Raw genomic sequence first — 12502 nt, 5'->3', positions numbered from 1 at the left:
AGCGCAGCGAGCGCGAAATTTTTTGTTAACAATATCGCAAGGCCGGGTACTGATCTTCACCTGGGCCGAAAAGTCCGAAGTGCCCCATTGAGGCGAACTTTCATGCGAAGTCAAAGCCGTGCTTAAGGCTTAAGGATAAGTAGTTGAGCACAGACTCCAACCAATGTCCATTGTATTCAAAAGCGAGACCGCAGGCCGAGCATGGCGCAGCGAGGCCAAAGGCTAAGCTGAAGTAGAGGACATGTGGAACACAAACCAATGGTAAATTGAGGTAAAAAGTGAGGCTAGTTTTCTTATTATTATCTTGCCCAGGGCCCAGTAACATGCGACAGTGCTATCTCATTCACTTATAGGTATTGACAGCCTCTTAAGACTGCGTCAACCGTCCAGTGACGCCCTCATTAGTGGAATTGTGTTTTATAATAAACCAATTAATGTCTGTACCTAATATACATGAATCAGTATATGTAGGTATTAATATTGTTGTCCTACTTATTCCCCAACTTTTGGTCTTTGTCCGAAGTACCATTTCGTAAGTTTCGGCCCGGCCGAAAGGTTCGGCCGTTTTTTGGCCGAAACCGAAACTACAGCCGAAACATGATTTTTTGGCCGAAACTGGCCGAAACCGAAACCGAAACCGAACCTTCGGTCGGACACTAATTATAATGAATAACTGTAGGCATGTAAAGGCCCCAGTACAAAATGGGCCATCGCCGGCCACTCCAAGGGACGCAGCCATGCGGTAGAATGAGATAGCAATATCACTTGCTCCCTCTAATGCATAAATGCGTCCCTTGGAGTGGCCGGCGATGGCCCATTGTGTACTGGGGCCTTTACACCTATAGTGTGTCAAAGGTCTGTTTGATTTCAAACATAGACAGAGAGAATCATACTATCTTTGTCTTACACTAGTACTAGCACCCAAAAGAAAAGGATGAGTACCTATAGTTTTTTTGTTCCTATTTACTGACAAGATTTGGTTGACCCAGTATACTAAATATTGCATAAAGTATTATATACTGGGTCAACTAAATCTTGTCAGTAAATGGAACAAAAAAAACTATACTCATCCTTTTCTTTTGGGTGGCGTACTAGTGTCAGACAAAGATAGTATGATTCTATCTGTCCTATGTTTGAAATCAAACAGACCTTTGACACACTATAGTGAGTATTATATTCTTTGATGTATATGCTGCTGATAGAGCACACCAAACTGTGGACACAGCTATGCGGTAAAACGAGATCCCAACAACATCAATAACACTCTCCATACATGCCAAGTACACGTCAGAGATTTTTTGACGTTTAATTTATTTGACAGCTCTATTGACTCTTGAGTTGGTTGGCCGCAGTTTAATATAATTATTTAACTCTAATATTTAAATAAAACCAGTATGAAATATAAAGGATTATTATGTTTCATAATATTACTTACTTATTACCAGGGCGAGGCCCAGACTCGGGCAAAAGGAGTGGGTGTTCATTGAGATAATTACACTTTAACCGGTTTGAATTTTTACTAACAAATTTCCTCAATTTTCAGTTGGAAGAGAAGGTTCAGCAGCTGACGGACATGACGGCGAAGCGGTCTATTATTTCTTTGAACGTTAACAAGTTTAAGGACTACGTGAGATCGCCTCCGAGGGATTACTCTTTCATAGTGATGTTCACAGCAATGGCGCCTTCTAGACGCTGTGCGATCTGCCAGCACGTTTACGACGAGTTTATGATCGTCGCTAATTCCTTCAGGTTCTCGCCGTCCTACAATAACAAACTGTTCTTCGGAATGGTCGACTTTGACGAGGGATCTGATATTTTCCAATTGGTAAGTCAAGACTTTGGCACATGTTTTTTCAGTTCTTATTGGATGATATTTCATCTTATCAGCCGGATGACGTCCACTGCTGGACATAGGCCTCCCCAGGAATACCCACAACGAACTTATTGGGTATTTGTAGAGAAAATTAAATGTAATGGATCAGTAGTGTGAAAGAGAAATAAGAATTGTAATTACCTTAATTGTTAGGTTTTAACTTTAACCGTTTCTGTGCAGATGGCACGACAGGCGTGTCATCAATGTTTTTAAGGTGTGGCATATGACACGACAGGCATGCCATCATATTCTATGGTGTAAGGTACTCCTGTTGTATCATGAAATAATTGTTTTCCACCACAGTCAAGTTTTCGTAAATGGAACACGCTACAAATCGGTTATAGGGTTAGGTGAATGGAAACATGATCATGACAAGATGTTTGGTTTAGTTGGAAGGACTACATTTTTTGACCTTGATTTACTTAGTTATATTTATTTATATTCTTATAGAGTTCTAGTGGCTGTGTAACCATCCATAGACACAGAAAAAACAATATAATCATGAATATTGTAGGATCGGTATTCAAAAGTATAAGAAAGTGCAGCATTCTTTCTAATCCTTAAAAACAAGTTACACACACTTTTTCACACCTAGATTTTAGTCATGTTTTGAAATCATTAATGCTTGGCCTAATGTAATTACAGTTACGGCTCAACACAGCCCCGGTTATCATGCACTTCCCTGCTAAGGGGAAGCCTAAACCTGCCGACTCCATGGACTTTGAGAGGGCAGGTATTCATGCCGAGGCCATTGCCAAGTGGATCCAAGACCGCACTGATGTTCAGGTAACACTTAACACATTCTTTGCCACCCAGCCAATACAAAGCTGTAGTACCACAATCCGGACTATCGGGTTGTCTGGCCTGGGAATGAAATCATAAAATACCTGATAGTCGGGTTTTCGCACGGTTTTCGGCACTCAATGTGTTAACTTCTTGTTTGTTTATTCTCAAGACGTAATCTAATTTTAACCTCCAATGCAAAAAGGGGTGTTATAAGTTTGCTCGTTTGTTGTGGCGCTGTAGCTTTTAAATGGGTGAACCAATTTGTAAGCGTTTTCTTGTTTGAAAACATATTTTCTAGAGGTCTAAGTTTTTACTAGTGACCCGCCCCGGCTTCGCACGGGTTAGCAAATTATACACTTAAACCTTCCTCAAGAATCACTCTATCGATAGGTGAAAACCGCATTGACATCCGTTCAGTCGTTTTTGGGTTTATCGCAACCATACAAATACACAAACAGACAGACGCGGCGAGGTACTTTGTTTTATTAAGGTGTAGTGATTAAGATATTTTAAATCAATCAACCCAGTGTAAGCTCAGATTTGAAATAAAATCCAAAAACTAAAAAAACTAAAATAAAATAAATAAATATATAAAATGAAAAACAAGACCTTGCGGGCCATTCGATTATATTATTATTACTTTATTATTTAAGCTTTATTTCTCGCACATCCGTTATAAAATTGACTTTTCCTTTGTTATATTTTTCCGATGTGAATCCCTTGCGGGTAAAAGCCTCCTCCATCTTTTTCAATTTCCAGGGGACTTTAATAGTAGTTTATGCAACAGTGATATAATAAGGGTTCTTAAAATTCAAGGGTCGAAGTTACAAAACGAGACGTAGTCGAGTTTTGTAAAAAAAGACCCGAGAATTTTAAGAACCAATTATGAGCTGTTGCATACATTACTTTTTCTATGACAGCTGCAGCAAAAAAAAAAAAAAAAAAAAAAAAGAAAAAAAAAAAAAAGTTATTATTAAAAAAAAGAGTTATTATTAAAAAAAAAATTGAGTTATTATTTAAAAAAAAAAGAGTTATTATTGTAAATGAAAACATACCTCTTTCAATCAAGATGATCGGAACTTGTATCTTTAAAAAAAATAAAGCAGTCATCTTATGAGCCTATAGACAAATCATTCAAATGACATTGCTTTAGATATCACTGTCAGTCATTTAATTGACACATTTAAGTGCTGGAGTAGGAAAAAGGATTTTGGAGTGCGGGAAGGGTAGTGACGTTTAAAATCTTTTCGGCCCAAATTTTTATATTTATTCATTCTAGGGGCGGATTTTATGCAAATAGTATTTTATTTATTTATTTGTCCAATTATTATATATTTATTACATTTTGTTGGGTTCAGATTGTTCTCATATGGCCGGCAGAGTGATGGGTTCTTCTAACCCATCACCCGGGCCGGCCATGGCGGCCATTAATCTTGCGTCAAACTCCCCGCAAAGTCCTCCGGCGGCAGACCGTGAAGCATCAATCTCTCCTGATATGGAAGAAGAATACGTAATGGCCAAATCGTCTTCCCTCAAAAGATCCGCGATTAATTTAAAAGAGATCTCGTCTGACATTCCTAAAAAAACAAAAGTAGGTCAATCTTCGAAGATTCAAGCATCAGCATCACCCCCCATTGGTAGGCAGTGCTACACCCAATCGGACGTTGGTCCGTATGTGATTCACGTGCAAATGAAGTCAGATCTATCTCCCGATAATACACATGAAGTTTCACTTCACCCCGTGAAATTTGGGCAATATTTGTGCTCTATTAATGTTAAAGGTTTGCTTGAGGGGGGAATCCGTAAGGTGGGCAGGAATCGGTTAAGCCTTGACTTTGTTAACGGTGTTTCTGCTAACAGGTTCCTAGAAATAGTTAATAAAGAGAACTCTCGTTACCTTGCGTTTATCCCGACTTTCAACGTGGCAAGATTGTTTATCATTCGACATGTGCCCAAAGATCTGACCATCGAAGAATTAGTAGCGGGCATGATAACGCCCGAAGGATTTGGAAATGTAATTAAGGCGAGGCGACTCAATGCTAAAAAAAAGGTAAGTGAAGGCCACGAATGGGTCCCCACGGAAACAGTAGTCGTAACAATCGATGGACAAAAAATTCCCCAGAGAGTGTACCTTTTCCACAACTCTTTTCTTACCGAAAAATACAATTTGCCGGTAATCCAATGCCGGCAATGCTGCAGATATGGTCATATTATGGCTCACTGCAGATCTCAGCCCCGCTGCTCAAAATGCAGCCAGCCACATTTAAGTTCGCAGTGTACTTCATTTAATGATGTAGTTTGCCTTTTCTGCTCTGGTGCCCATTCAGCTGACGATAAAAAATGCCCAGAATACAACCGTCAACATAAAATCAAAGCTGCTATGTCGGAGGAGGCCATATCATTCAGTGAAGCCTCTCATCTCTTCCCCTCATCAAAACGATCCTACGCTGAAATTGCCGACTCTGCTACTCTATCATCCTACAAGAAAACCGTTACTATCACCAGGAAACCCAGAGCTCCTCTTCAACCGGGATATGACAAGGTAGCCCATCAAGCATTAATAAATAGTTACAGAATCCCTGATCCTGTAAATGGTTGCGCTCTCCGCGAAAAGCCGAACGCAGACCTAGAGAATCATTTTGACAGTGCCAACTCTGGCTCTCCTCCGACTATCCGTCAACCCCAAAACGCTTTCCGCGGGAAAGCTCAACTAGATGACAAAATCCTAGATTCTCTTTTAACTACCTTGCTGATGCTCCTTAGTTTAGACAATTTACCGTACCACGCTGCTCCTAAAATAGAATCCCTGTGTGTATTGCTTAACAAAAGACTACAAGATGTGTACGGCAGTGCAATGGAATTCGCGTAGTATTTTAAACAAAAAATCGGAATTATCATTCCTTTGCAACAAATATAATCCAATACTTTTTGCCATAAGCGAATCTTGGCTTAAACCCCAGCAATTCTTTAAATTGCCGGGGTTTTTAGCGCTAAGAGATGACAGGATAGATGGGTGGGATGGTTCCGCCCTTTTAATTCATAACAAAATCCCCTTCCACCACATACAAATTCCCGTTCACTCTAACGACATTTATATTGTTGCAGCCAGCATTAATAATATTTCTTATGTCTCAATTTACATTCCACATCCTTCTATAGCCAATCTGAACGAATTCTACTCTATAATAAAGAATATTCCCAATCCGATTGTTATTATGGGTGATCTGAACTGTCACCATACGTGTTGGGGTTCAGGCACTTCTGATAGAAATGGCAGGTATTTACTTGGTTTATTGGATAAATTGAACCTTTGTTGTCTGAATGACGGCAGACCAACTAGACGTACGGCCCCAAATCAGTTTTCCTCAGCAGTAGATTTAACTCTATGTTCCTCCAATTTAGCCCCTCAATTATCATGGAATATCTCTTTACTATCTCACAATAGTGATCATTTCCCTATATTTATTTCCTTACCCGGAAACCTTAGTCCTTCAGCCTCTCTTCCTCCGTTACTAAAATATAGACTAGGTAAAGCAGACTGGGATAAATATTCTTCCACTTTGGATGACAACATTCAGATCCTGTTCTCTGTCACCCACCCAAACTTAAATTCTGCTCACGAGTCATTCGTCTCTGCTATCCACAAATCAGCAGAGGAATCTATCCCTCTCAAAAAACCCTTTGTCCGTCGTAATAATAAACCTTCTCAACCATGGTGGGACTCAGAGTGTTCTGCCGCGGTAAAAGAACGAAATAAGGCTGAATTAGAATACGCTAAAAATATAACTATTGAAAACTACATCAAGTTCAAAAAAATTAGAGCGAAATGTCGTAAAATTCTCTCAACCAAGAAATCTGATGGTTGGAACTCGTTTTGCGAATCTATTTCCCCCTCCACTCCCTCTACGACAGTATGGAGGAATATACGAAGATTTCGCAGAGGCATTGCTCCTGTAACAGCCTCTGGATCGTCTCTCAACTGGACAAATGATTTTTTAAATAAACTAGCTCCTCCTACTGCTCCTAATGAGCTCGATATTCCAGCTACTTACTCTTTTAACAAATCGGACAATTTATTGGATAAGGATTTTAGTTTAGATGAACTCAAAACGGCTCTTGCTGCAGTAACTGACTCATCCCCAGGCTCTGATGGTATTGTTTACTCTTTTTTGAAAAAGGCTGGCCCAGCGTGCCTTAATTTCTATTTGGATTTAATTAATAAAACTTTTGAGTCAGGTGATGTCCCTGAATTGTGGAAGCTTCAAATCATTCTTCCTATCCTGAAACCGGGAAAAGATCCTGAGGACTTCAGCTCTTATCGTCCCATTGCTCTCTCCTCGGTTCTATGCAAGATAGTTGAGCATATGCTTAAAAACAGATTGGAATGGTATGTTGAGAGCTCGGGGCTTCTCTCGGAGACCCAATTTGGTTTTAGAAAAGGAAGAAGTGTTACTGATAGCCATGCTCTATTATCAACAGATGTCAGAATAGCTTTTTCTCAAAAACAAGCCGTTGTTGCTGCTTTCCTTGACATATCCTCTGCCTATGACAATGTTCTTCTCCCGGTACTCTGCAGGAAACTGCGTTCCATGAGAATTCCGGAGAAAGTTGTTCTTTTCATTAATAATCTCTTATCAGGCAGGAAAATTTCATTAAGAGTAATTAACATGCATGATAATTCAAAACTTGTTTGGAGAGGTCTTCCACAGGGCTCGGTTTTAAGTCCATTACTTTACAGTATATATACCTCTGACTTAGATCAGTCCATCAATCAGCATTGCAATATCCTCCAGTATGCGGATGACATTGCAATATATTCGGCTCATAGGAACGTCGTTGATGCGACCCATTACATAAACAATTCTCTCGCCTCTCTGGGTCTTTGGCTAGAGGCCCATGGTTTAGACTTGTCTCCTTCTAAGAGCTCAGCTCTAGTCTTTTTCAGAGGCCGAAATTGCCCTCCTATTAATGTGTTTTTTCGTTCTCAAATCATCCCAGTTCATAGTAATGTAAAATTTCTAGGTGTTATCTTTGATTCCAAATTATCATGGATCGAACATATTAAAAGTTCAATTGGAAAGTGTGAAAAAAATTTAAATATAATCCGGGCCCTATCTGGCTCCTGGTGGGGAGCCCACCCATATTCTCAGAAATTATTATATAACGCCTTAGTCAGGTCTCTTCTCGATTTCGGTTCTATTATAATTGAGCCATGTCGCAAAAAAGATCTTAAGAAACTAGATAGGATCCAATCTAAAGCCCTCAGAATAGTTACCGGTGCCATGAGATCTTCCCCCATTAGAGCGCTTCAAGTAGAATGCGCTGATCCCCCCTTAAAGATTCGTCGTCAGTATCTAGCTGATAGATATTTATTCCGTGTTGCTCAATTAGAAAACCACCCTATCTTCCCAAAGCTTCAAATATTACAATCCCATGTTGATGTGAATCCGTTATGGCTGAGAAGACCAAAACCAAATCTTGTTACCAGTCTAGTTAGATTAAATAATATTGAGGTTCCCTTAACTAAATTCTCTAAGATCCCCATTTATACAGTTCCTTTCGAGGCCCTCACGTTCCAGCAGAAATCAGTGAACATTGGCGTCAACCGTAGTTCGACTGACGTCAATGACAGATTCCTGTCTTCAGTAAGAACTAAGTGGCAGGAATGGGATTTACTCTTCTCGGATGCTTCAAAATCTAACAATAGTTTAGTTGGATGTGCCTTCATTCATGATAATTTGATGACAACCCACAAATTTCAACTTCCCTCAGTTTGCTCTATCTTCACCGGAGAATGCGTAGCCATTTTGAAAGCAGTTAAATATATAATAGAACTCAAGGTGCCCAAATCGGTAATCTTTTCTGATAGTTTAAGCTCGATCCAGGCCATTACCTGTAATTCTATCAAAAATTGCTCAAAAGCCCCTATAATTTGCCTAATTAAAGAAGCTCTTTTTTCTTGCCACTTGTTAAATTTAGAAGTACAGTTATCATGGATTCCAAGCCACAAAGGAATCCACGGTAACGAAAAAGCAGATGAAGCTGCCAAAGAGGCGGCTACAAATGGTAGTAGGTCCTTTTTTAAATGCTTCAGTAAGGACTTGGACGTAGTTTCATCATCAAAGCTACTTTCTGTTTGGTCGGATCTTTGGGTTTCTAATAACAAATTACAATTCTTTCAAATTCAAAAAAATATTTATCGTAAACCTTGGTTTTATAAACATAGGTTCAAGAAAAAAGTAACAAGTGTTCTGATTCGCCTTAGAATGGGTCATGTGTGCTCTCCGGAGTTTCTATTTAGGATTAATGTAAAAGGTAGCCCGGAATGCCAATGTGGGTATGGTGTAGGTACAATTGAACATATATTTTTCGAATGTCCGTTGAACCGTCTTTCCTTATACGATCTCTTGATAAAATTCAAAGTCTGCCTCCCCTGTAATGTCAAATCTCTTCTGGCTAGTTCTGAACCCAATGTATTAAAACTGTTGGCATATTTTATTGATAAAAATAATATAAGTCTATAAATATTTCTTATGTATGTTCAGCTATATGTGTTTATTGCTAATGTTATATTATTAAAACTATCTTTATGTGTATAATTCTCTAAATTCAAAATTCTGGGCTAAATCATATTAGGTGCACTCCTCAGTTTGTCCTTATATTATAACTAAACTTGACATTGGCAAAGTGCCCTGGCAGCAAAAGCCATTCTAACAAAAAAAAAAAAAAAAAGTGCTGGAGTAGAAAAAATTGATTATAATGAACTTTCCCTCTTTAATATCTTTTTAAATATTAATCCTAGCGAAAAGTATTTCAAATATTTCTTGTAGGAAATTTTATTTTGAATATTTATGTTAAAGATTTTTTTTGCTATGGGTCATAGTTTACTTTACGGTAAATAAATTTAATAAATCATTACAGGTCCGCATATTCCGCCCGCCAAACTACTCCGGAGCTGTTGCTTTCCTCATGCTGTTTGTCTTAGTGGCCGGATTCCTGTACCTCAGACGTAACAACCTCGAGTTCCTGTACAACAAACAGATGTGGGCTGTCGCTGCTGTGTTCTTCTGTTTCGCCATGGTCTCCGGTCAGATGTGGAACCAGATCAGAGGCCCTCCGTTCTTCCACAGGAGTAAGAACGGACCGGTCTACATTAATGGTGGATCTCACGGGCAGTTTGTGTTGGAGAGCTATATTGTAGCTATTTTAAGTATCCTTTTTGAAGTCACTGGATGATGTTCAAATTTGTACACACTTTTATTTAGCTTCACCTCATATACTATAATTATTAATTATGTGCTTAAAATAATTCTCGTAGAAAGTACTTTTTAATAGGCCAGGCACGTTGCTGCGCGACACAGGGCTATAACCGCGAAAATAGAAAGTTCGCAAATTGCGGGAATTTTTCTCTTTCACTCTAATTACGCCTTCATTGGAGTAAAAGAGAAAGATCCACGCAATTTGAGAATTTCGGTTTTCTCGGTAGGTTACTGCTCAAGTGCTCACAGTGAGGAAAAGTAATTAATAAAATTAAATACTAACTATATTACCTAGTACCTCTCATACGTAATTCTACTGTAGAATATTTAATTTGCGCGCAACCCAAACCAAATTTTCCCTCCCTCGGTGCAAAAATATATTGCCATTGTATCTATAAATTCCTCAACACATAAATCAGATGCTGCTGTAGTAGTGGGCATGATTCTCATGATAGAAGCTGCCGGAGGAGTGAAGAGTGCGGAACCAGTGCGCAGCACCGCAGAGGGAAAGAGACGGCGATTCCAATCTGTCGTCGGGCTTGTACTAGTGTGCGTGTTCTTCTCTCTACTGCTGTCTGTGTTCAGAGCGAAGACGCAGGGATATCCCTACAGGTGAGTTTGAACCTTATTATTACGTAGGTTTAGAGTGCTATATTTAATAGCAAAGTGGTAGAGTACCACCACCACCACAGTGGTTAATAGCAATTCGCATTGCAGCCAGGGCTCGGAAACAGTTTTATTTTTCAAACCGATTCTGTTGATTCACCCGAAAAAATTATACTAATGATGTCGTTTCAAAAATCAACTTTATGTGTAATACTATAAGGTCGATGTCTAGTTAACTTTAAATTACGGAAAGTTCTCGAAGATCTCAATTACCGCGCGCTACTCAAACGTGCGAGAAAAATACCAAAAAAGTGCAAGTGTACACGAGATGGCGTTAGTTGTGTGTGTAGCTCGGCTATTTGATGCTATTAAAAAAAGTGCGTAGTGCAATTTCGACAATGTTTCTTTGTCTATAAAGTTCAACTTACCGTGACAGGCGAGGGCTCATAATCTCTTTTGATATGTATGGCCCAGTGTTGGCCGAAACGTTAATGCAGTTGAAAATGTTGGCCATTAACCATTATAAATTGAACCGTAAACCGTAACGGACGATTACAGTTTACGGTTCAATTTATAATGGTTAATGGCCAACATTTTCAATTGCATTAACGTTTCGGCCATCACTGGTATGGCCCAACTTTTGGCGCCATCGGTTCTCATAGTTGCCCAGGTTTTAGTGGCTTCCCTAATTTTTTTAGGGTTCCATACCCAAAGGGTAAAATGGGACCCTATTACTATAGTTCGTTTTTTTAGCATTAGAACTTGAAAGAAGGTAAGCGATTTTGACATGTCTTTTAATTGAAAAACACTTTTTAAAAATCAGTAACTATTACTTATGAAAGCAGAAGACTATAAAAGATTGTATTAGATTCATAATTGTTACATATTTACCGTATCTTATTTTTAAAATGTGTTTTTCAATTAAAAGACACATCAAGACTGTTTACCTTATTTCTAATGCTAAAAAAACGAACTATAAGACTCCACTGTCCGTCTGTCTGTCACCAGGCTGTATCTCATGAACCGTGATAGCTAGACGTACAGTTGAAATTTTCACAGATGATGTATTTCTGTTGCCGCTATAACAACAAATACTAAAAAGTACGGAACCCTCGGTGGGCGAGTCCGACTCGCACTTGTCCGTTTTGTTTTTCGTGTTCTGTTTCTACGAGTATGTGCAGTGCTGATTAATCGGAGCGGCCAAGGTGTTCACAAATACCTGAACAAAACCTCTATTATTAAGACGTTAAAGTACATGTCCAGATATTTTTGAGCATCTTGGCTGCTCCGATATACCTGATGGCGACTGTACAATGTGTGTCAAATGTACTAAAATATATATTAATTTTATTACTCTTTTGTTTCAGTTTCCTATTCAAGTAAGAAGACTGTTAAATTAAATAAGTCATTTGCAATAACATGAGTGAAAAGTTATTTTTATTTAACACTTTAATTATTGATGTATGTACCTACCTACACATTTGGACAGTGTCGTGATGAAATATAGTGTATTAAAATATAATAATTCTTTTATTTAAACATTTTACTTTAAAGATATAAGAAAATGTTCATGGGGTGCTGACATACCTATAGTTTATAGTCAAACCAAATTTTCAGTAAATAAGAACAAAAAAAAAACTATACTCATCCTTTTCATTTGGGTGCTTAGTGTAAGACAAAGATAGTACGATTCTATCCGTCTATGTTTGAAATGAGACAGTCCTTTGACAAACTATAGCTAACTTTTCGTATGTTTTAGCATTGATCCTTAAATACATTCAATATTACAGCCAGCATTTTACAAAAGCATACGAAAGGACAATCAGAGACTATTACTAGGTATAGTAAGAACGCTAAGCCAGGCGTGGCTCACTCTGCGATTTTGTCGCATCGCTACAATAACATGCGGCCTACACCAATTTTGGTGTCTAGTCGTAGTACCTACCTAGTTGCCTCGCACCGCTAAGGAACGGACGCC

At 38.7% G+C, this 12502-nt stretch overlaps 1 protein-coding gene across 1 annotated transcript; it reads left to right on the top strand.

Moving 5' to 3' along the window:
- The first annotated feature begins 1319 nt into the window (after positions 1-1319).
- Positions 1320-12049, top strand: LOC134662797 (tumor suppressor candidate 3-like). Its single transcript, XM_063519102.1, has 6 exons — positions 1320-1472; positions 1544-1825; positions 2519-2659; positions 9581-9869; positions 10338-10530; positions 11892-12049. The coding sequence occupies exons 1-6, from the start codon at positions 1395-1397 to the stop codon at positions 11905-11907; spliced, it is 999 nt and encodes a 332-aa protein (XP_063375172.1). The 5' UTR covers positions 1320-1394; the 3' UTR covers positions 11908-12049.
- The last annotated feature ends 453 nt before the right edge of the window (positions 12050-12502 follow it).

The sequence above is a fragment of the Cydia amplana genome, chromosome 3, assembly GCF_948474715.1.
Source record: "Cydia amplana chromosome 3, ilCydAmpl1.1, whole genome shotgun sequence".
Taxonomy (NCBI): Eukaryota; Metazoa; Arthropoda; class Insecta; order Lepidoptera; family Tortricidae; genus Cydia; species Cydia amplana.
This window is presented reverse-complemented; position numbering and strand designations above follow the sequence as displayed.

Bases quoted from the DNA above. Each gene is read 5' to 3' on its own strand.
- LOC134662797 (XM_063519102.1), top strand. From the start codon at position 1,395: ATGAAATATAAAGGATTATTATGTTTCATAATATTACTTACTTATTAC. The intron at 1,826-2,518 runs GTAAGTCAAGAC...ATGTAATTACAG, and splicing joins GATCTGATATTTTCCAATTG to TTACGGCTCAACACAGCCCC. The intron at 9,870-10,337 runs GTATCCTTTTTG...CACATAAATCAG, and splicing joins CTATATTGTAGCTATTTTAA to ATGCTGCTGTAGTAGTGGGC.